The following is a 24,707-nucleotide window of genomic DNA, read 5'->3' as shown; positions in this document are numbered from 1 at the left end:
GCTCAGTCATTATCACTATCTTAGTCAATACCAATGTCTTGTGGGCAGTCCATATATCACGATAATGACCAGTTTTTCAAGAACTATTATATAATTACACATCAAATCGTTACCAATAAATGCAACAGTAGTATACCGCTGTTCAAAACAGAAAAAAAACAAGAATGTGTCCTCAGTACACGAATGCCCCACTCGCACTATCATTTTCTATGTTCAGTGGACCGTGAAATTGGGGTAAAATCTCTAATTTGGCATTAAAATTAGAAAGATCATATCATAGGGAACATGTGTACCAAGTTTGAAGTCGATTGGACTTCAACTTCATCAAAAACTACCTCGACCAAAAACTTTAACCTGAAGCGGGACAGACGGACGAACGAACGAACGAACGAACGAACGGACGAACGAACGAACGGACGCACAGACCAGAAAACATAATGCCCCTCTACTATCGTAGGTGGGGCATAACAACATTTAACGAAAACACTGATCGGTTTTCGCAGGGTATTCATACATTCTCTCAAAATAGATACTAAGCCAATACCAGCTTATAAAACATTTGATTTAGTGTAAAGACGTCTTTAACAATCAGAGAAAAACATGACCTTGTGCAATACCAAAAATACAGACTGTAGAACCAGGAATATGCATATGTGTATAACAATACGAATAGTTTGGTTTTTGTCGAGCCTGGAACTTCTGTTGCATTTAGCTCGATATAGGCATTGTGATCCGGCGGCTGCAGTGTCGTTAACTAAATACGCAAGTGCTTTTATTTTTATAATGGTGTAAGTCCTGGATGCTTCATACTTTGTATGTTATAAAGTTTCCGTATGTCGTATGCAATATGTCCTTATTTTCTTTGTTCAGTGACTGCTTGAAAAATAGTTGAGATGAGTATTAGTCCTCATGCATGTATGTTAATCTGACCTCGACCTCATTTCATAGATCAGTGAACAAGGTTACGTTTTCGTGGTCGTCTATATCCAAAATACTTTAAGCAATATGTCTACTATATTTGGTGCATGGACATATTTTATGACACACATGTCAGTCTTGAAGGTTTAATTTGACCTTGACTTATTTTTTCGGTTTATGGGTTAAGGTTTTATGATTTGATCACCTTTTCTTTAACAAAAAAAATTAGGTCATCTATATTTGTTGTATTGAATGATCGTGAGGGTTATTTGTATGTCTGTTATGTATCATGATACATCTGACCTTTACATCATTTGGCATTGCATGTTCCATAGGTCAATATTAAGTTTTCATGGTTAAGTTTCTTTCTTATACACTATACGTAATATATCAACTATATTTAATGCATATATTGATTGCAAGGTATACATGTCTGTCTAACATGGCTCCTCTGACCTTGAACTCGTTGTCATTAGTTCGTTGGTCAATATGTTTCATTTCCTGATCAAGTTCGTTTCTAAGAAACAATAAGCAAAAGAATAACTATGTTTGGTGTATAAATTATTGTAAGGTATACATGTATTTTTGTTTAAGATTATCTGACCTTGACCTAATTTTCTGGGATCAAGTTTATTGTATGTGATACTTGCGATTATAACTATCAACAATATATCAGTAAAGCAGACGAGACATTTCAACGTGAGAATGCAATCAAGGTTGCATTTCTGTCAATATTGACAATGCAATTTCCCATAGGAACTCCTTTAACGGCTAAAACTGTACCACTTTTACTATGTAGTTTTGAAAAAAATCTTATCCTAGAATTGAAAGTTCATATGCACCATAATTTTTTTCAAAGGTCAAAATATAGGGCTGTGCGGCATATTTTCAACGTTTGTATGCCCTGAACTTCTTACAGTTTAAACTAACACTAATTTTCTTAACTACCCCTACCTCGAATGAAAGGTTACCACAAATTTCAATGTAAACAATTTGCACATGTTTATTTACTGGTAACATTGCCATGTTATGTCTCTGTGAGATGGAACACAGAGAGCATAACTGGGAACCAGTATGAAACAAAATTAATTTTCTATAAATATTCAAGATCACCCCAAATGAGGCGTGTTTTGAGAAACAGGTGTATTTACAAAGTGCAACCTCAAGTTATTGACTGATAACACAATCAATATTTTACCAATACAAACAATATACAAATATCTAATTACAGTTTAAAGAATAAGTTTATGCAAAGGAAGAATTTGGTCAAGGTAATTTACGAGAAACAAATATGACGTTTTCTTATTTTAAAGCAAATACTAAAATCATCACATGATCTACAATAGCAACCAATCTAGTTGTTTTTCAAGATTCACCAATGTATGTGATAACATTTAGAGATATGTTCACTTGTTGAACCTCACGTGTTCAATTATCTGCAATTTGACACCATAGCATGCTTTGTCATGTTTTGGACATTGTTCACTGTAATCAAATTTAGAGTTATAAGACTAATAATGTACCCATATGTCGAACAGCGTCTGCTGTCATGGTCGTGCGCCATTATTCAAACGATTTTTTTTTAGGGAATCACAAAAAAGTATACCTATGGTCATTTTTACACACATATATGAATATGCTGTATGCTGAATTGATAAATCCTTTTAACTTTACTTTTAAAATTTTAAAACTGAAATAAAAAATAAGTGTCGAGTTTCATCAAAATGATAAGATTCAAACAGTCAAACGAATTTTCTATAGAAACACAACAGTAGTATACATAAAGGCAACAGTAGTATATCGCTGTTCGAAAGTAATAAATCCCGTGTTCAAAAGTCATAAATCGATTGAGAGAAAAAAAAATCGAGTTGCAAACCAAAACCAATGAAAACACATAAACTATAAGAGGATAACAACAGGAACACCGAAGTACAACAAAAACAAACACCAACACATACAAAAAAAGAACTTTTCGATAACAAATGCCATATATAAAGGCAAAAGTAGTATACCGCTATTCGAAAGTCATAAATCGATTGAGAGAAAACAAATCCGGGTTGCAAACTAAAACGGAAGGAAACACACCAACCACAAGTCAGGAATATTATTTCCTAACATGGTACAGGACATTTTAACATGCTGTTACATTTTCAAAATAAGAATTATTCTCTACAAATATCTAACTTAAATCAACATCTTTCCTATACCAAGACCCTGTAATAAAGTTAGTTTTATCTTGTTTCAAGCTAGTTTTTGGAAAGATTAGAACTTGTTCTAAATCTTTACTAAGGCACTGGCCTCCCTAACAACACGACAGGTTAGCTACTTTTAATAAATGTATTCACACTGAAATATAGTTCCCTATAGTTCTCATGTATGTGCACATAATACACATATGAACTTAAAAAAATTGGTATATTTTTGGAGCTCTTCACCCAAGAATGTATGTACCTAAGGTGTGTTGATGTGCAGGCTTTTTTTTTTTATAACATTTTGATTAGGTAATTGGGTATTGATACACTACTATAATGATTGACAACTGTCATTATCACCAAACAATCAGAGACAATGTGAACCTTTAATTACAATACCCCACCTCCTAAACTGTCAATCAAATTGACCACATTTCTTATCTACCTCAGTCTTACATAATTAGAACCTTCAATATACAACTTCAATATACAAATATTTGACCTCATAATTGATTACACAAATGTATATATTAGATGTTTGATATATATAAGGATGATAGATTTATTTATTGCCTATTACTTTTGATCTACAATACATAAAGTGATTTTGTAAATTATGTCTGAAAGATAAACGATCAATGGATTAACAAGATCTTTAAAAAAAAATGAAATGTGAATATAAATATGAATATATAAAAGCTATTCAAGTAAGGCCTATAATTTACTTGATAAATTTCCAACAATCATCTGTAATTAATCAACAATTTAGATTAGTTCACTTATCTTTTTTATCATGTCGATTTTAGTCACTTGAATTTTTATTAGAAGTGAATATATATTTTTGCAATCAAGAAAAAAATCCCAATTTTAATAAAATAAGTTTTTTTTAATTTGTTTAGGTTGAAAAAGTACATTGCCAATGCCCTGTTTTGAGAAATACTTTAAAAAAATGATCAAAAGACACTCTACAACTTTTAATCTTCAATGTCATATAACCTATGTTTCAACTTATAAAATGCCCCAAAACAACATATTTAGATTATTTTTGTTGACACTTTAGAGTTCTTAGCTGCTGGTCTAGAATTTATGTCTTACAATGATAGTTGAAAGCATTTACTAGAAGAAATTTTGATTTGCAATTTTTTTTTACCATGTTCAGAACAGGCAACATTATTTAAATAAGATATAAGCTGCAGTTTAAATAAAATTGTGCAAATTAAGAGACCCATACTATTTAATTAAATGAGTTCATTTTATTCTCATACTGGAAAAGCACTTTTCCTTCTAAAGACCTGCTGTTAATGCAATTTTCAGCAGTAGTGCTTTATTAATGTTCATTTCCCCCCACCATACCTTAATATGAAATTTTTCAAACTACTCTTCTTATCTTTCCATGAGTGATTTCCATCACTTTGATTAGTCATTACTGCAGACCGTACAGCTTCCCATAATTAATTACACCAAGTTTTTTGGAACACCAGGAATTGTTGTCACATAGACATTTATACCACATCTTCTTATTTTTATTTTTAGAGTAAAATCCTACACATAATAGTATATAAGAATTTTTGAATATGTACATACTTTTCAATTCTGTTTTCTTCTTCTATTCTTCTAAATCTAAGTTTATGAAACCAGATATACAGATATAGACACAGATAATGTTATCAAGCAATCAAGGTGTCTTATCACCATATACATATATATTTGTATTTAACAATAATTTTGAATCAAATTATGAAATACGCAGATGTCTCATCTTTTAATTACTTAAATTTTTTTCAAGTCATTTGTTTAGATTTGATGTACTTTTAAGGGCACCGCTGACTAGTCGCCGATATCCCACAGTTACCGTTCGTTTTTGTATGTCTGTCTGTTTGCACTTCTTTATCGTAGAATAAATCACGATTGCATTAATCGGTTTCCATTATTTTCATACACGTACACGGGGTTTATTATCATGATTTTCGTATCCCAGGCATAGATTACCGTTTTTTTGGAATTTTGGGTCCTTAATGCTCTTCAACTTTGTATTTGCCACTGCTGGTGGACGTTTCGTCCCCGAGGGTATCACCAGCCCAGTAGTACGCACTTTGGTGTTGACATGAATATCAATGGTATGGTCATTTTTATAAATTCCCTGTTTACTAAAGTTGAATTTTTTATAATACTAAGGATTTTCTTATCCCAGGCATAGATTACAATAGAAGTATTTGGCACAACTTTTTGGAATTTTGAGTCCTCAATGCTCTTAAACTTTGTATTTGTTTGTCTTTATAACTTTTTTGATCTGAGTGTCACTGATGAGTTTTATGTAGACGAAACCCGCGTCTGGCGATTTGGTTATAAGCCTGGTACCTTTGATAACTGTTTACACAACTGGGTCGATGCCACCTCTGACGTTTTCTTGATATCAATTGATTTCCATTTTTTAACTCAACTATTTGACCTGTCAAGTTTGACTATGAGATAATGAGAAACCAATTATTGCATAGAAAGTAAGACAATATGTATTATATATCAAATTGTATAAGCTATATGTCTGTTAGATTAAGTATCCTATATAGTTTTTAATTCGTTTGTGCATTTAATATCATATATATTTGATTTGGTACAGGTATTTGCTATTGTAGAAAATGGTGGATTGAACCTGGTCTTAAAGCTAGCTTAATCTCTTACTTGTATGACAGTAGCATACAATTCCATTTGAGCTATTGCCATCAATTAGTGTCGTGGTTGTCTTACGTCGTCCGTCCTTATTTTCCCCGTCTTAGATTTAAAAAATATTTTTTCTCTGAAATCACTAAAAAAATACAATTACACACACAGGGATAATTGGTAAAGGGTAAAAGCTTTTTGATGTAATGGCTCATCAACTAATATTTCAACTATATCATAATAATATAATGGTGAAACGCATTCAATCATAATCGAAAGAGAAAATTTGACATTGAAAAAAGGCTCAGAATGTTTATATCAACAAACTTACAGTAGTAGGTATATTCAAATAATCGAATTATTCCTTGTATGAAATATTGCCATTGTGACAGTTTTTCGTTTTTGTCTGATATCTCGAAACTTTAATAGCGAAAATGACCAGTAATATAAGATCTGTAATATTGCTTATCATGACAGAAACCGTAAAGAAGTTACGGCCAATAAACGATTATTTCGATTTAGATAACGCTATGATGGACTTATATTTTTATCTTCAAACTCATTTACATTTATGTGATTACAATTTGTTAGTATGATGTAAAAATAATGCATTTTTATACGACCGCAAATTAAAATTTTTTTGGTCGTATATTGGGATCACTTTGGCGTCGTCGTCGTCCGAAGACATTTGGTTTTCGCACTCTAACTTAAGTAAAAGTAAACAGAAATCTATGACATTTTAACATAAGGTCTATGACCACAAAAGGAAGGTTGGGATTGATTTTGGGAGTTCAAGTCCCAACAGTTTAGGAATTGGGGGCCAAAAATAGGTCCCAAATAAGCATTTTTCTTGGTTTTTGCACAATAACTTTAGTATAAGTTAATAGAAATCTATGAAATTTTAACACAAGGTTTATGACCACAAAAGAAAGGTTTGGATTGATTTTTGGAGTTTTGGTCCCAACGAATTAGGGGTCAAAAGGGTCCAAAATTAAACTTTTTTGTTTGATTTCAACAAAAAATCAATATATTGGGGTTCTTTGATATACCGAATCTAACCGTGTATTTAGATTCTTAATTTTTGGTCAAGTTTTCAAATTGGTCTACATTAAGGTCCAAAGGGTTCAAAATTAGACTTAGTTTAATTTTAACAAAAATTGAATTGTTGGGGTTCTTTGATATGCTGAATCTAAACATGTACTTAGTTTTTGGGCCCAGTTTTCAAGTTGGTCCAAATCGGGGCCCAAAATCAAACTTTGTTTGATTTCAACAAAAAATCAATATATGGGGTTCTTCAATATGATGAATCTAACCATGTATTTAGATTTTTACTAACGTACAAAACATAATTTAAAAGCAGTGTAAGGTTGGTAATTGAAACTCATTTTAATAGCTCACCTAAACTGCTCTTAAAAGAGGGACGAAAGATACCAAAGGGACAGCCAAACTCATTAAATTATGTATATTGGAAATTAATTATGTATATTGGAAATTTGCCAAAAACTTTGTTATTAATAAATCCCATTGGCAATTTGCCAAAAACTTTAGTTTAATGAACTTCATTGGAAATTTGCCAATATAAAATGTTGCATTGGAGTTATCAACTTAAATAATTACTGTATGACATTTTATATTTTATGGTGTATTTAAATGAGTAGTTATTGTTGAAAACTTCATTAGAAAATTTAATTGAGATCATTTTTAGAATAAGGGAAAGGGGGAGGTGAACAAAAATTGGTGGGGTTCAATTTTTCTTATTTCAAATTTCAGAAATGAAAAAGAAAATTTCTTAAAATATCAAGGGATTAATATTCAACAGCATAGTGAATTGCTCAAAAGCAAAAAACAACATTTTAAGTTCATTAGACCGCATTCATTCTGTGTCAGAAACCTATGCTGTGTCAACTATTTAATCACAATCCAAATTCAAAGCTGTATCCAGTTTGAATGTTGTGTCCATACTAGCCCCAGCCGTTCAGGGTTCGACCTCTGCGGTCGTATAAAGCTGCGCCCTGCGGAGCATCTGGTTTCAATTATAATATTTTAAAAAGTTTTAGTCAGACTTATTGCATGTCTCAATATAGCTTGCTATGAATTGTCTTACCATGAATCATAGTGTGAAAAAATAATATATGTGAAAGCATTGATTTGTCTTGAGTACAAATGAATAAGCAATTTGTATATCCTTTTATAAATCACGTCGTTTCACATTATTATTTTATTGATCTTAGTAATTTATTTCAAGAAAACAACTTTTACATATATGTATATCTATGGGTGAGCTCGGTTGGCGTGTTTCGAACACGATCCATCTGTTTCTTCAATTCTAAGTGTTTCATACTAAATCCCTGGGATGGTATTTTGATAAATGAGCAGCAAGACTTAATTGAAACTGGCTTTCCTTTTTTATAGGCTGTTTCTATTTGCTTTAGCGAGAGAGAAAAAAAAAACAACGTTTAATGTCCAATCAAAATAACGACTTTAACTTAACATTAACGAAACAACGAAATTACTGTAAAGTGTTGGTCTGACAGAAACATATAGTTTTAGTTGTGTAATTCCCTTAAAATAATGCTTTATATGATCAAATACGTAGACAGTTATCAAACACAAGATTTGTACAGTAAGCCTGCATTTAAATGATCATAAACTTAGTTTTCATTGCCTTGACTTTCAGTTCCATGCTGCGCCATTTTGTATTCAGTTTCAACTTATTTCTTTTCGGTGCCTTAGGAGGGCACATTTTGTCATTTTGTATTAAATCTCTGGTTGATTTTGTGCATTCCGTACATCTGTAATTCACCAATCGAGCGCCAGCTGTATACTTCAAACGTCAATAATTTGCAGAATTTCCGGTTAAAACACCTGTCTACCGTAGTTACATGTTAAAATGGCTGACATACTCATAGATTTGAGGGCCAAAATTTTAGAACGAGGACCAAATGGTATTAAATGCATAAGCAGGTAAAAGTCTTGAAATAATACACATTTTCCTAGTTCAACATATATAAGTTTATTTTGAAATATACATCTCTGAGTCTTTGCCTTCTGTCACAGAAAGCTCAACACAGGAATAGTGATCCGGCGGTGGCGGTGGTAGCGGTGGTAGCGGTGGCGTTAATAAACTTAAAAGATTTATATTTTAGAAGGTGGATGACCTTGATGCTTCATACTTTTATACATATGCATTATATAATGAAGTGTCCGGCTGTCATGTAAACTGTCTTTGACCTTATTTTCACGGTTCAGTGGCTAATTGAAAAAAAAACATGTAATGTTTATTTCTCTCTTTTTATGAGTAATAGGATAACAACATGAAAGATGTGCGTGCCTTGCAAGGTCTCATGTCTGTCAGACAGTTTCGCCTGACCTCGACCTCATTTCATGGATCAGTGAACAAGGTATTTTTTTCGTGGTCAAGTCCATATTTCAGATACTATAAGCAATAGGTCTACTTTATTTGGTGAATGGAATGATTGTAAGGTGCATATGTCTAACTGGCAGGTGTCATTTCATGACTATGACCTCATTTTCATGGTTGAGAGGTTAAAAAGTTCAGTTTTGTGGTTTGGTCTTATAATACTGTATACAAAATGTCAATCATATTTGGTATATGGGAATATTTATCGATGTACATGTCAGTCGGGCAGTTTTTATTTGACCATGACCTCATTTTCACGGTTCTTTCCTAACTTTTTAGTCTTTGGTATATTTTTCTAAAACTATGACAATAGGTCAACTATATTTGGTGTATGTAAAGATTGCAATGTTTATATGTCTGTCTGGAAATCATCATTTTATGTTGACCTCATTTCATGACTCATTGGTAATGTAAGTTTTCATGGTTAAGTTTGTTTCTTAAATGAACTATTGTTAATGCATGTATTGATTGTAAGGCGTACATGTCTGTCAGACATTGTTTATCTGTCCTTGACCTCATTGTCATGGTTCATTGGACAATGTGTTTTAATTTTCTGAACAAGTTTTTGTCTTGCTAACTATAAACAATAGTTCAACTATATTTGTTGAATTGAATGATTGAACATGTATTTCCGGTTTGATTTATCTGACCTTGACTTTATTTTCTTAAGTTTATGTGATACTTATAGTAAAGCTTTCTACTAAGGACTATCAACATAAAAAGAATGATCAGTAAAGCAGACGAGAAATTTCAGCGAGTACACTCTTGTATAACATCTATACAGAAATAAAACAAACAGTAGCATTCCATACCAATTTGTTATAAACACGTCAACGTTTATGTTGAACAACGAACTATAAGTCAATGCGAAACATAAAAACTGTTATATATGTTGCATTGACTTATGCTTATGCTTTTTGAAATGATGGTGTATAAAAATGAGACAGTGTATTCTTTGTCATCATGACCGGCAAATTACCTTAAATTTCGACCTCAAAATACTTAATTCATTTCACACAATTGTTTTCTTCTTTGCCATGGGCTGGTTGGTAATAGACAAATAAGTGCAACTCTTCAATATAACGTGTCGCGTACCATGGATAATGAGTATGACCTTTGACCTGCAAGGTCAAATAAAAGTAAAGGTAAAATATTTTATTTTTATATAAAATTGAGAATGGAAATGGGGAATGTGCCAAAGAGACAACAACCCGACCATAGAAAAAAACAACAGCAGAAGGTCACCAACAGGTCTTCAATGTAGCGAGAAATTCCCGTAACCCGGAGGCGTCCTTCAACTGGCCCCTAAACAAATACATACTAGTTCAGTGATAATGAACGCCATACTTATTTCCAAATTGTACACAAGAAACTAAAATTAAAATAACACAAGACTAACAAAGGCCAGAGGCTCCTGACTTGGAACAGGCGCAAAAATGCGGCGGGGTTAAACATGTTTGTGAGATCTCAACCCTCCCCCTATACCTCTATCCAATGTAGAAAACTAAACGCATAACAATACGCATTTTAAAATTCAGTTCAAAGTCCATCTTTGAACCATATATATTCTTCTTGGCATTGGCAAAACCTTTTTGACATCTTAAAATAAACTTATAGATTTTATAATTATATATTATTTACATAAACATCTTTTTAAGTGGGACTTATAGAATTGCATTTACTTTTTAAATCATACCATTAAGATATTTATGATCGTTATTTTCATGTACCGTTATGGCTATGAATATACTTTAAATAAACTCCCACTGAGAAGAGAGAAAAAAAAACATTATAAAGAATTTATTATTTTCTTTAGTTCTATCCATGTATTTCTTAAAGTTTACGTTGTTTCAGACGAAACTAACTTTTTTTTATTGATCAAAGCTGGGTTTTTTTTCTAGGAACTTAAAAGTACAATATGAATACCAAATAACATATTTTCTATTAAAGGCGTATTCATGGGAGATAAAATGAACCCTGCTTTTCTCAACTACATAGTGTTACATTTGATGATCCAGACAACCTTTTTGCTAGGTTTTTTTTTATAATAAATCCGTATACCAGAAGAAATAAAAATCAGCAGAAAATGTATAAAATACTGTATTATTCATCTCATCGCAAACTGAACTGTTTTTTCATTGTTCCAGTCGATTCTGTTAAGTAACAATTACAAGCAATCGGTACATAATACGAAAAGAATAGAACAAAAAGTTTTTAAATGTATTTTAAAACTATTTCAATCTGATGACATACAGAAGCAAACAAATATAAGTGGTAATCTGTTCCTATTTTATTTTAAATATTTAAAGGTCTGTTTTATAAATGCATATTTTGATTTCTATGCCATTCTATACTCCAAAGAAATACCAATAACTGGTTTTTTTTTTAAATCACTATGTTTGTAAGGTTTTGCTAATTTCGTATCATAAATAGAAGTACGAATATGAATGCAATATGCACACAATCAAATAAAACATATCAGATAATTCAGAAATAAAATAACTGTGTTAACCTAGTAATTTTATTTTTTACAAATAATAACAAGAATACTCTTGACAATAGAAGGCATTTCATCGAAACAAACTTGTCTATTTTAATTGATAATACGTATTTTTTTTAAAGGAAGTAATTTACATATTTACCTATATGAGTTTGTTTCTTGGAAATGTGGGTAGCTCCTATGCTAAACGATATTAATCACATATTATACATAGTTGGCTGATTGTTCAAGGTTGTAAGGTGACTTTTAGTTGCTCAAATCAACATTATTTGGACGTTTGTCTCATTAGTGACCACACCACATCGCCTTAATTTATTCAAATGTCTATCCAATTTACTGATCTAAGGACAACATATTTGAAACGATGAGCCAGTGAGGGAAACGGCATAAGCAAAGCAAGTTCTTTTAAAACATTTTCTTGGGTGGCAGCACATGCTTTTAATTTTGAATTGATGCATCTACCGCAAGTCTTAGTATTATATCCATACTAAACATTGAAAACAATAACATTACATAAACTTTTGTGTTTTTAAAAATATTTTACAATTTAACTTTGCAGTTTTTAAGTATACATTCGATTCAATTTAAAAAATGAAATTTGTTTTCTTTAGGAGAACTAAGTAGTTGTCAGGAAATGTAACCTTGAAGCGTTTTACACTACATAAGCCAAAGGACACGGATAAAACAATTTGACAAAATATAATTTTAGTAAATAAGTACTTTCTGATGAGCAAATGATACAGGTTTCTGTGGTTTACTATATTTGGTATAAGAAGTTAATATAAATTGCCACATATCCGTGTGGTAGGGTACATAAGTTCTTGAGGTCATATAAATCTTTCATTGGTCAATGTTGAATTGTTGTTATCAGGTCCCTATTCTCAGATCCTATAAGCAGTAGGACAATTACATCTGGCGTATCTGATTGCTAGAGGTACATGTCTATCGAAAAGCGTTTAAATGATTTTAATATTAATTTTAAGATCTTGAAAGTATCTAGGTTATGCTATATCTATACTAAAACATGTATCTTAAAGACTTTCAAAATCATAATTAATGAAGCAGGCGAGACATCTTGGCGTGCACTGGTATATTTCTATTTATACTAATTTGTCTGATATCGGTCGAGTTGTAATATGCACATCAAAAATAGGAAGGGGGAAAACCTCATTGACTGACTTTAAATTCTCTGAACTTAAAATGTAATTTGAAAAAAGTTTATTGACATAATGAATAAAGAAAGTATCTAGAAATGCATACCCATGTATTGTTTTGAGAACAATATATAAGAAAAAAACACTTGTCACTATACGCCTCAAATAATATGTTATTTATAATTTCCTTTTAAATATCGTCGTTTCAAACGAAAAATTTACTTCGATTGTTCATAGTCATTTAATTTTACTGAAAATACATACCTATATATGTCCATAAAACTGAAATGGGCGTTTCGGAGAACTTCTGTTTAAGAGACAGATTATCCGTTTCTTCATGCAAAAATGACATGCTGTCTCACAAAACCGAATGCGAAAAATTTTGGCGGGGAACATGGGGTAAACACGATATAAAAAGGCACTTAAATAAAAACATGGTCGACATGTTTCATGCGTAAATACGCATACAAAGTAAAATTAGAATTTATAAATCTGCATCATTTCTTATGTTTTATGTCTGTACCTATAACAATGATACCTTCAAGTTTCCTTTTGAGTATACATGAGCATGTTTTTGGAAAATTAAACGAGCCAAATGAATTTTAGTTAAAGTGTTGGGTAACACCTTCAATAAAAACATGGTCGACATGTTTCATGCGTAAATACGCATACAAAGTAAAATTAGAATTTATAAATCTGCATCATTTCTTATGTTTTATGTCTGTACATATAACAATGATACCTTCAAGTTTCCTTTTGAGTATACATGAGCATGTTTTTGGAAGCTTCATGTTACTTATAGAATAACTAATAGAATAATTCAAATAGAGAAAAATTTTCAACGAGTGACCGAACAACATATTAATTCACGAATGAGCGAAGCGCATGAGGTAATTATCAGTGTTGTTTGGTCACGAGTGAATAATATTTTTCGATATTTGAATTCTTTAATTAAGTATTCTTTTTATTGCATTGGCAAATTGCTTTTTTTTAAGAAATTAATGTAAAACATGTAAGAAACTATATCTTTTTTCAAAGCATTCACAATTTTTTAGATACGCCGTTGTCGACGTCTTGACAACGCCTATTATTGTATGACGACGTTTATTTCACATGTTAAATTATCGGTTTTTATTTAACTGGGAAATCAATGTAATTCATTGCAACCAATGTAATAATATGTTTTAGACACTTGGTTATTAACTTTCGTTTTGGTCAAACTTTTGTTCTTATTTTGTGTGAAAAGACAGACAATCATAAAGCAGCTTTACAATTTCAAATTTAAGTAGATGTTTTCTAGGTTACATCATTTCTCAATTAACCCAAATACCAGTAAAACATTCTTGTTTTATTATCATTTAACAAACATCTGATGTGTCCCTGGAACAAAAATATACTGAGTTCAGCCAAACGCTTCTAACCCTAAACAGTGGCGGATCCAGAACTTTTCATAAGGGGGGACCCGCTGACTGACCTAAGGGGGGGCCCCGCTCCAGTCATGCTTCAATGATTCCCTATATAATCAAACAAGTTTTTCCCACGAAAGGGGGGGGGGGCGGGCCCCCATGCCCCCCCTGGATCAGCCTATGCTAAAGATTTACAAAGAAAATTGAAAGAAAACGTTATAAATTTCATGCGTCCGAAACATTTTTTTCGGGATTTATCGTCACCAGGAACGCCCAATGCCATTCGTTTGGAAAAAGTCCATGGATGTATGATATCCGAATCAGTTGAAGAGCTGTATTACAAAAAAGAACATAAAACATAGCAAAGTCTATCTAAAATCAACTTTGCATGTGGGAATTGAAACCTGAATTTTTTATTGACGAACAATTATAGAAAGGATTGTAAAAAAGTGTGTCATGATTTTGCCATTTAATATGGGACTTTTTGTTTTGAATTTTCTCGGAGTTCGGTATTTTTTTTAATTTTACTTTTTTAGTATACCGATCTTCTAAGTATCGAGCTGATGCTAACATTGGAAACTGACAGTCCACAAGCAGCTGTATCGACCAAGTCCTGTAAAAAAAATCAAAAGATAAATTTTATGTGTCCGAAGCATAATAAAATTTTCGAATTTTCCGTTTTCTTTATTTGCCGATATGAATTATATCAAACGCCTGCGTGTCAGGGGAGGGACACATTCTTGGACATGGTTTATTGCGCGTTATAAATAAAATTCTGAAAATCAATGCAATTTGGCAACGTCTCAATTTGATTTTATCATTATAACAATAATATGCACAAAAATAATAAAACAAAATAAAAACAACAGCTGTCAGATAATTCATAATTCAAATAACTGTGTTACCCTTGACCGCTTTGTAATCAAAAGAATAAAAGCAATACCTTACGAAAACAAAAAGAAGTTTCGATGAAACAAACCGGTCTATTTTAATTGATCATAAACTTTTATTTCAAAGAATAGCTTTACCTATTTACCCATATATGTATATTTTTTTAGAAATATGGCTAGTGCTTAAAAAAACCGATATAAAACACAGATCATCCTTAGTTTGCACATTGTTGAGGGCTGAAAGGTGACATATAGGTGCTTATATCAACGTTATTTGGACTCGGTTGTTTAGTTGTTGCGTTGGTATTTACATCGTATCTCCTTATCTTATACAAATGGCTAACCATATCACCGAATTAAGGGCGACATGTTTAAAACGAGGGTCCAGTGGTATACACGTCATAAGCAGGTAATTAAGTATTGAATAATTTAATATTTTTTAACGTTACAAAATATGAATTTGAATTTGTATTGATACATCTATTGCAAGTCTAAGTGTTATATCTATAATGGAAACTGAAAAGAGTAGTATATGTAAACTTTCGTGTTTCAAGTCAGGAATATGACAGTTCTTGTCCATTCGTTTTTGATGCGTTTTGTTATTTGATTTTGCTATGTGATTATGGACTTTCCGAATTGATTTTCCTCTAAGTTCAGTATTTTTGTGATTTTACATTTTTCAGACAAATTTTATAGTTTTATTTTGTCAATGTTTACAAAGTATGGATGTTACGTAGCCTAATGTAATGTATAGTGGTTCATTTCGAAGAAATAAGTAATTATCCGGAAATGCAACCTTTCATTCGGTTTGAAAATCATACGCCAAAAGACAAGGATGAGGTAACTTAGACAAACTTGGATTTAAGGATGTATTTAGGTGAGGTTTTGGAATAAGTGTCAAATGTTCGGACTCCTTGGTGATTTTCCATACAATACAAGGTAAAATATTTTGCCACGTAACACCTTTTTATCTTTTAACATAAGACTTAATAGCTCATAAAAGGTCATTTGACAAAATTTAAGCAGACACTTGATTTTTGTTCCTTTGATTTCAGACCCAAATAATACCAATGCAAATATAAGGTAATAGTCCGAGGCAGCCTAATCCCGTCCTATTTTATAAATCAAAGATCTCGAAAAGGAGCTCCACGACCTATAAATATTTTTAGCTTATTTTGATCCTTTACTTATACTTTTCCAGCTTTAAGTATCAATTTTGAATTCTTGATTTACCTTAAATCACCTAAGTATTTACTTAAGTAAATTTATACCAGTAAACAGCTGTTTGTAAAAAATCAGTTATGAGCAATTAATACAGGTTTTTGTACCAAGTCAGCAATTTGACAGTTGTTGTGCATTCGTTTGATGTGTTTTATCTTTTGATTTTTCCATTTGATTAGTGACTTCCGTTTTTAATTTTCTAGGTTACTTATATGCAATATAAGTAATGTTCATACAAACAATATTTCAGTTTGAATTTTCCTCGGAGTTCAGTATTTTGTGAAGTTACTTTTTTCTGTAGTCTACTTCATTTGCTGAGGAAGTTGATAGACGCACATTTTGTTTACAAAAGACTGATAAGTGTCGCTCGAATCAAAATGTTCTAAAAGGCCAAATAAAGTACGAAGTTGAAGAGCATTGTGTACCAGAAATTCCCGAAAGTTTTGCCAAATACAGCTATGGTAATGTAATGCTGAGGTAGAAAAAGCCTTAATATTTCAAAAAAATAAAGTTTGGAAGCAAGTTATTTATAATTATGACCATATCAATAGAAATCCATGTCTTGGCTACTGGGCTGCTAACCTCTTGGAATAAAAACTCCACCAGCAGTAGTATCGACCCAGTGGTTGCAACGCTGATAATCAAAACTTCACTTTAAATTTCCATGTTTTGAAAGAAATGTTAAGTGTATCTTTTGGTCATAGTCATTTAGTGTAAGTAAAATGTGACCTATAGATATATATATCTGGGAAAAGGGTGCTCTATAGCATCAGCGGATAAAATGCATATCATCCATAGTTTTGTTAAAAAATGGCTGACTTAGTCACAAAACTATAGACGAAATTTAACACAGTTTATAACAAGGAGGCAGTTGTATTCCCGAAGACACAGACTTAAGTATCAAAGTGTCCGTTTTGGTAATTTTGTTCTGATATGTATAGATTATCGGGTTTTCTACACATTGATATCGTAAAATATCATCCGCGAGTCACAATGTGAACCTTTTTGGCGAGTGAGCGTAGCGAACGAGCTAAAACGTTTCCACATTGTGTCGAGCGGCTGATATTTTACGATATCTATACGTAAAAAACCCGATTATCTGTTTATCGTTCTATTAATGGTAGTTTTTCCTCTCCCTAAGACAGTTTTACGCTTGACGAAAGCAAGCTTGATAACATCTCCTCTCGCATTGTGACGTCGCTGATAACTTTTCCTCTCACATTGTAACGTCGCTGATAATACCTGGTCTCGTTTTGAAGTCTTGATACGAGAATTACTGAGCGACAGAGCAGGGTGATTTAGGCGTAGGGAAGGACGATAATGTATGATATCATAAATAAAGAGACAGACACACATAAAGCAGCTTTGCAAATTATAATTTAAATAGATTTATACTAGGATACGGCAATTTTTAGTTTAAAATTGATATTGATCTGAATCTGATGTTTCCCTGAACACATATACACAGATATCTATTGGCTTTTTAAACTTTATTTTGACGATACAAAATGTTAATCTTGGTATCTTTGATAAGTTTATTTCTAACGTACACAATGTTACGAAATTAAGGGGCGCACAGCCCTTCCCGAACATGGAACAGTGGTGCAGCAACGCATTACAAGAACAAGTTGAAAAAAGAATCAACGAAAAAATGACATACAATAACAAATGAAAACCACTGAATTAAAGGCGTCTGATTTAGGACACGAACATACCGAATGCTGGTTGGATAGTGTTGTATACTACTAAATTTAGTCCTGGTATCTATGATGAGTTTATTTGTAACATTACAACATAAGAAAAATATGTAAAATCAATATATATCGTTTAGTTGTCACATATTAAAACTTGTCAGGTTATCTTGAGTGGCAAGAAATGAAAAACAAATACAAAAGCAGAAATGCTTTGTTAACCTTTGTTTCATACAGTTGATGCATACAAATCATGATGCATATTTTAGTCGTCGAAAAACTAAAAAACTTGCAGTCAAGTTGATGTAAGATTTGACTTAAGTTAAGGAACAGGATACTATTCACTATATTGTCTTTAATTTATATTGATTAATTTTTAGAATATTTCGACATTTGGACGTTGATCATAGTGAATGGCTAAGTCTCAAGGAATTCAGTGATGGCCTAAAGGCCTTTGGTCTAAGCCTACCAGAAAGTTCCGTAGAAGAGTTGTTTAAATATATTGACAAAGACGGAGAGAATGGAATTCTTTTTGAGGAATTTCTACAAGCACTAAGGGTAACTATCGTACAGGAAAACCACTTAAGGACAAAACGAGATAAACAACGGCCTGACAAATGCTAAAAACAACTAACGAAAAATAAATAAAAAGTAAAAACACAAAAATACTGAACTCCGAGGAAAATTCAAAAAGGAAAATCCAAAATCAAAAGGCAAAATCAAAAGTCCAAACACATCAAACGAATGGATAACAACTGTCATATTCCTGACTTGGTACAGGCATGACGAGTGACTTGTGAGCTAGAGAATTAATTGGGATAGAGACCGTAAGAAAGAGTTAGTAGGCAAGCAAACCTCTTCTTTTTGGATTCTTAAACCAGAAATATCATTTTGGTTACGTAAATGTGATGCCTTTTTTTCTGTTAAATGTTATTTAAGGTTATCTTGCTCAGATTAAAGAAAACCCTTTTTATTACAGTTCCTTCAGTTCTACTATTCTTAAACGTCAAATGTACTATTGCAGCATTTTTATTTATGCTAAATTTAGAGTCTGTGATTTTTTACCATCACGTACACTTTATATCAATATCTTGTGTTTTTGGTAGGTTGATAGCTTGTGCATTTTGTTTTATGTATATAGATATAAGAAATAGTGGTATGAGTTGCAATGAGACAATTCTCCACACAAGTCACAATTTGTAAAAGTTACCCATCAGAGGTCAAAGTATGGTCTTCAAGTGGAGCCTTGGATCACAACGAACTGCAAGCTATAAAGGGCTCCAAAATTACTAGTGTATGACCATTCAAATGGGAAAACCAACGTCTAATCTATATAAAACTGAGAAACAAGAAAAACTTATGAACCACATGAACAGACGACAACCACCGAACATCAGATTCTTGACTTAGGACAGGTGCAAACAATTGCAGCGGGATTTAACATCACAACATAGAAAGACACTATAAAATGTCAATTGGAAGGCTTAACTTAATAAAAAAACGTAGCAACACAAAATAAAAATTCAATCAGACAGCTTCAGATTATTTTTTACCTTTTTAAAGTTAACCATATCACTACTTTGTCTTATAATTCATGCCCAAGCAAATAATTTATTGCGTTATTTCATACACACCACTCTCTAACCAGCTAGGATCTAATTTGAGCAAGGAGCATGAGGAGGATGTTGGGTACATAATTTATTATAAGTTATGCTCTGTTCATACTGGGTACTATATTTGTAGTCGATACCGAATCTTATGAAGATTCATATAAATTATGGCATATCAACGAGACTCTTAGACGTCTACTGTAATATACGAATGAAACTATTCGCTGCCAAGCCTTCTATATTTTTTTTTCTTAATTTGACGAAAGATCATGAAGTTGAAGATTACCTTAATGAAGTAGTGTGCTCGTTTAAAAAAACAAATAAACTCACAATTTAAAAAGATTTTGAAAAATAGGATTTTAGAATTTGATTTTATTTAATTTTTTGTTGGTTTAATGCTTTTGTTTAAATTTTGATTTTTACCTACCAGCCTCCTATGTCGCAGACGAGGATTTCGATCATCAATGAAGCTTTTGCCAAATTTGACAAAACTGGAGACGGAGTAATTACTGTTGAAGATCTGAGGGGTGTTTATAGTGTTAAACGTCACCCTAAATATTTAAATGGAGAAATGACAGAGGATCAAATTCTCAGAACATTTCTTGATGTATTTGACCAGGGAGTTAAAGACGGAACGGTATAAAAAAGTTTTTATGTTTTTTTTTATATGCATCATATGTATAAAAGAAGGGCAAATATACCAGAGGGACAATCAAAATCATAGATTGAAATTTAGCTGACAACTCCATGGGTTAAAATAAAAAGACAAACAGACAAATAATAGTACACAAGACACAATATAGAAAAATAAAGACTAAGCAACACGAACCCCACCATATAAGACTTACTACTCGTTCTGCTCAAGTCCTACCAACTTGAATGTTTCGTTTGATACTAATTGCCACTTACTTTTCTCATAACTCCATAAAAATGATAACAAATTTTGCACTCCTAATCATCGTGCATATACACAAAATCAGAATAATGTATTTAATAACGCAAAGAGATGTCAGGATATAAATTGACTACACACGTCAGAAAATTGATAACATATAGCAAACATGAGCTATCTAAAGAAGTGTTTTAATAATTCTAGTATTATATTTTATATTGCATAGTTTGGCCTCACCTTTCTACATTTCTATATTTGAAAATGCCTGTACCAAGTCAGGAATATGACAGTTGTTGTCCATTCGTTTTTAATGTGTTTTTTCTTTCGATTTGGCTATGTGATTAGGGACTTTCCGATTGAATTTTCCTCGGAGTTCAATATTTTTGTGATTTTACTTTTTATGTTTCTTAGGTGACCGAGGAAGAATTTACTAACTACTACAGTGGAGTAGGAGCCAATATAGATACAGATGAAGATTTTGTGAAAATGATGAAAACTGCATGGAAAATATAACAAGATTATTTGATAATGATTTCAATTTATCATTTGGGCTGTGATAGGTGCATGACAACTTAAAAATTTCAAGTATTTTCTTAAACTGTTTCTGAAAAAATTTAAATTATTTTTTCAACTGTTTATGAAAAACGTATGTAAAATTATTTAAGAATATGTCTGTCTGTCTGTCGTAGACCACCAAATATATAAGTTTTATGGTGATGTATTTAGACAGACAAGACATAGTACATTTATATATTGTGTATATATAATTTGAGTTAACCAAATGTTTTGAACTTTAGGAAACAGTTTCTGATGTTCCTAACATGTATAATATATTTTGTAATGAATTTCAATAATGTCTATCGAAAAACTATTGAATAGTTATGCATGCGCCAGTTTAAGTTTTGGTGAATGTATAACCACAGTAGGTGTCATAAATGATCATTAGTTAGTTAGAAATATATTTTTAATGTATCGGTTGTTCGAATGATGAACAAGTATTGTGGTTTCCATTTATTAACTTTTTTTCTTTTTTATGTTTAAGTTATTTTATCAAAGGTAAGTATAAGTATTTTTTCCTTATCGTTTTAACGTGTGCAATAACTGTAGACACTGTATAGATTGCTATAGATAGAGCAGATTTTATAAGAAATGTAATTTGTAGAGATTATTATGATTATATCTTCATTGTGTACATTAAACTCATCAAATATACTAAGATGTAAATATATATTTGTTGTTTACTGCTTAATATTTTAACATGAACAAGTTTGATGGATTTTACTGTTATTTTTAGTCGTTGTTTTATTTTAACTTTATATATTTCATAGGAGTAAAAGAGAGGCAGAAGTTACCAAAGAAATTATAGTATAACTCATAAGTCGAAAACAAACCGTACGGTGACCTATAGTTGTTAATGTCTGTGTCATTTTGGTCTTTTGTGGATAGTTGTCTCATTGGCAATCATACCACATCTTCTTTTTTATATGTTAAAAACCCAGTAAGGAAACTAAATAACAAAGAGCAGTCTACTATAAACCACGCAAAATATCTCGCATGTTCATTAATCTGTAATTTGATATTGTTGCTGGGTTTTTCATGTCTCCAGTGTTCAAACCACCGACTGTATATATATTGAATTTCCTCGCAGTTCTGTATTTTTGTTATTTACTTATATTTAAATTTTTTAATTTAAAGGTTTGTATGATGAAAAAATAATTTGATATTATTTTTTCACGAGGTTTCAATGTATGGTAGTTCCATTTTTTCTTAGAAAAAATTGGATATTCAATGGTGATTATTCACCAAAACTAATTGACATTAAACATCATCACCGTAACATGTTATCGCACGTGAGTTATGTATCTCCAAGTTAATATGATATTCCACGGCTTGTATTTCCATTTATGATTTCTGTGGAGGGTTGCTGCTCATAATAGAACTATAAAACAAAGTGTTCCAAGTGATGAAACTAAAACCAGCCCGTTAAAAAGAAAAAATAATAAATGTTATATAGATATAAGAAGATGCGGTATGAGTGCCAATGAGACAATTTTCCATCCAAGTCACAATTTTTAAAAGGAAACCATTATAGGTCAATTAACGGTCTTCAAGCCGGAGCGTTGTCTCACACCGAACATCAAGCTATAAAGTGCCCCAAAAATGACGATTGTTTAACTATTCAAACTGGAAAAACAACGGTCTAATCTATATAAAAAACAAGAAACGGATAACACTTATGAACTTCATCAACAAACGTCAACTACTGAACATCATATTCCTGACTTGGAGAGAATCTTTGGAGTATGCTATGACGATTTTAATGTTCAAAGTTAATTTTGTATTCTGTTTACAACTTATTTCTTTTCGGAGCCTTTGGAGGGCATATTTTGTCCATTTGTATTTAACCTCTGGTTGATTTCGTGCATTCCGATAGTCTTTAATTCACCAATCGAGCGCCAGCTGTATATTTGAAACGTCAATATTTTGCAGAATTTCCGGTTAAAACACCTGTCTACCCTAGTTACATGTTAAAATGGCTGACCTACTCATAGAATTGAGGTCCAAAATTTTAGAACGAGGGCCAAATGGTATAAAATGCATTAGCAGGTAAAAGTTTTGAAATAATACACATTTTGCTAGTTTAACAACATATATAAGTTAATTTAGAAATAGACATCTCTGCTGCAAATCTATTTTTATCGAGCCTGTGCCTTCTGTCACAGAAAGCTCGACACAGGGATAGTGATCCGGCAGTGGCGGCGGTAGCGGTGGCGTTAATTTACTTAAAATCTTTATATTTTAGAAGGTGGAAGAATTTGATGCTTCATACTGTCAGGTAAGCTGTATTTGACCTTATTTTCATGGTTCAGTAGTCAACCACTTTTTTAATGTTTATTTCTATATTTTTACGAGAAATAGGATAACAACATGTAGTATGTGCGTACCTTGCAAGGTCTCATGTCTGTCAGACAGTTTTCGCTTGACCTCTACCTCATTTCATGGATCAGTGAACAAGGTAAATTTATTCGTGGTCAAGTCCATATCTAAGGTACTATAAACAATAGGTCTACTATACTTGGTGAATGGAATGATTGTAAAGTGTAAATGTCCAACTGGCAGGTGTGATCTGACCATGACCTCATTTTTATGGTTGAGAGGTTGATAAACTATGTTTTGTGGTTTGGTCTTTTTTTTATAATACTGTATACAAAAGGTCAATCATATTTGGTATATGGGAAAATTTAACGATGTACATATCAGTCGGGTAGTTTTTATTTTACCTTGTCCTCATTTTCACGGTTCTTTCCTAAGTGTTAAGTTTTGTGCTTTGGTGAATTTTTTCTAAAACTATAACAATAGGTCAACTATATTTGGTGTATGACATGACTGTAATGTTTATATGTCTGACCTAACATTGACCTCATTTCATGGCTCATTGGTAATGTTAAGTTTTCATGGTTAAGTTTGTTTCTTAGATACTATAAACAATAGACACACTATTTTTAATGTATATATTGGTTCTAACGCGATCAAGTATGTCTATCATTGTTTATCTGACCTTGACCTAATTTTCATATTTTTCTAAATACGTTCTTTTCTAAGAAACTACAAACAATAGGTCAACTATATTTGTTGAATTGAATGATTGTTATGTGAAAATGTATTGCCGGTTTGATTTATCTGACCTTGACCTTATTTTCTTAAATTTTTGTGATACTTATAGTAAAGCTGTCCCAAGTCAGGAACCTGTAATTCAGTAGTTGTAGTTTTTTTATGTATTACATATTTGTTTTTCGTTCATTTTTTTTACATAAATAAGGCCGTTAGTTTTCTCGTTTGAATTGTTTTACATTGTCTTATCGGAGCCTTTTAAAGCTGACTATGTGGTATGGGCTTTGCTCATTGTTGACGGCCGTACGGTGACCTATAGTTATTAATGTCTGTGTCATTTTGGTCTTTTGTGGATAGTTGTCTCATTGGCAATCATACCACATTTTCTCTTTTATATTATACTAAGGACTATCAACAACAAAACAATGATCAGTAAAGCAGGCGAGAAATTAGAGCGAGTACACTCTTGTACTACATCTATACAGACAATCAAATACAGTAGCATTCCATACCCTTTTGTGTTATAGACACGTTAACGTGTA

At 31.9% G+C, this 24,707-nt stretch overlaps 1 protein-coding gene across 1 annotated transcript; it reads left to right on the top strand.

The window, feature by feature from the left end:
• The first annotated feature begins 8,505 nt into the window (after positions 1-8,505).
• Positions 8,506-21,781, top strand: LOC139516834 (calcyphosin-like protein). The gene is made up of 4 exons (XM_071307163.1): positions 8,506-8,732; positions 18,432-18,609; positions 20,092-20,298; positions 20,965-21,781. The coding sequence occupies exons 1-4, from the start codon at positions 8,659-8,661 to the stop codon at positions 21,064-21,066; spliced, it is 561 nt and encodes a 186-aa protein (XP_071163264.1). The 5' UTR covers positions 8,506-8,658; the 3' UTR covers positions 21,067-21,781.
• The last annotated feature ends 2,926 nt before the right edge of the window (positions 21,782-24,707 follow it).

The sequence above is a fragment of the Mytilus edulis genome, chromosome 3 (assembly GCF_963676685.1).
Source record: "Mytilus edulis chromosome 3, xbMytEdul2.2, whole genome shotgun sequence".
Classification (NCBI taxonomy): domain Eukaryota; kingdom Metazoa; phylum Mollusca; class Bivalvia; order Mytilida; family Mytilidae; genus Mytilus; species Mytilus edulis.
Note: the sequence above shows the minus strand (reverse complement) of the source record. Positions and strands in the feature narration are given on the sequence as shown.

Excerpts from the sequence above, each read along its gene's own strand:
- LOC139516834 (XM_071307163.1), top strand. The coding sequence starts at position 8,659 with ATGGCTGACATACTCATAGATTTGAGGGCCAAAATTTTAGAACGAGGA. Across the intron at positions 8,733-18,431 it reads GGTATTAAATGCATAAGCAG|AATATTTCGACATTTGGACG; the intron begins GTAAAAGTCTTG and ends ATTAATTTTTAG. Across the intron at positions 20,299-20,964 it reads AGGGAGTTAAAGACGGAACG|GTGACCGAGGAAGAATTTAC; the intron begins GTATAAAAAAGT and ends TATGTTTCTTAG.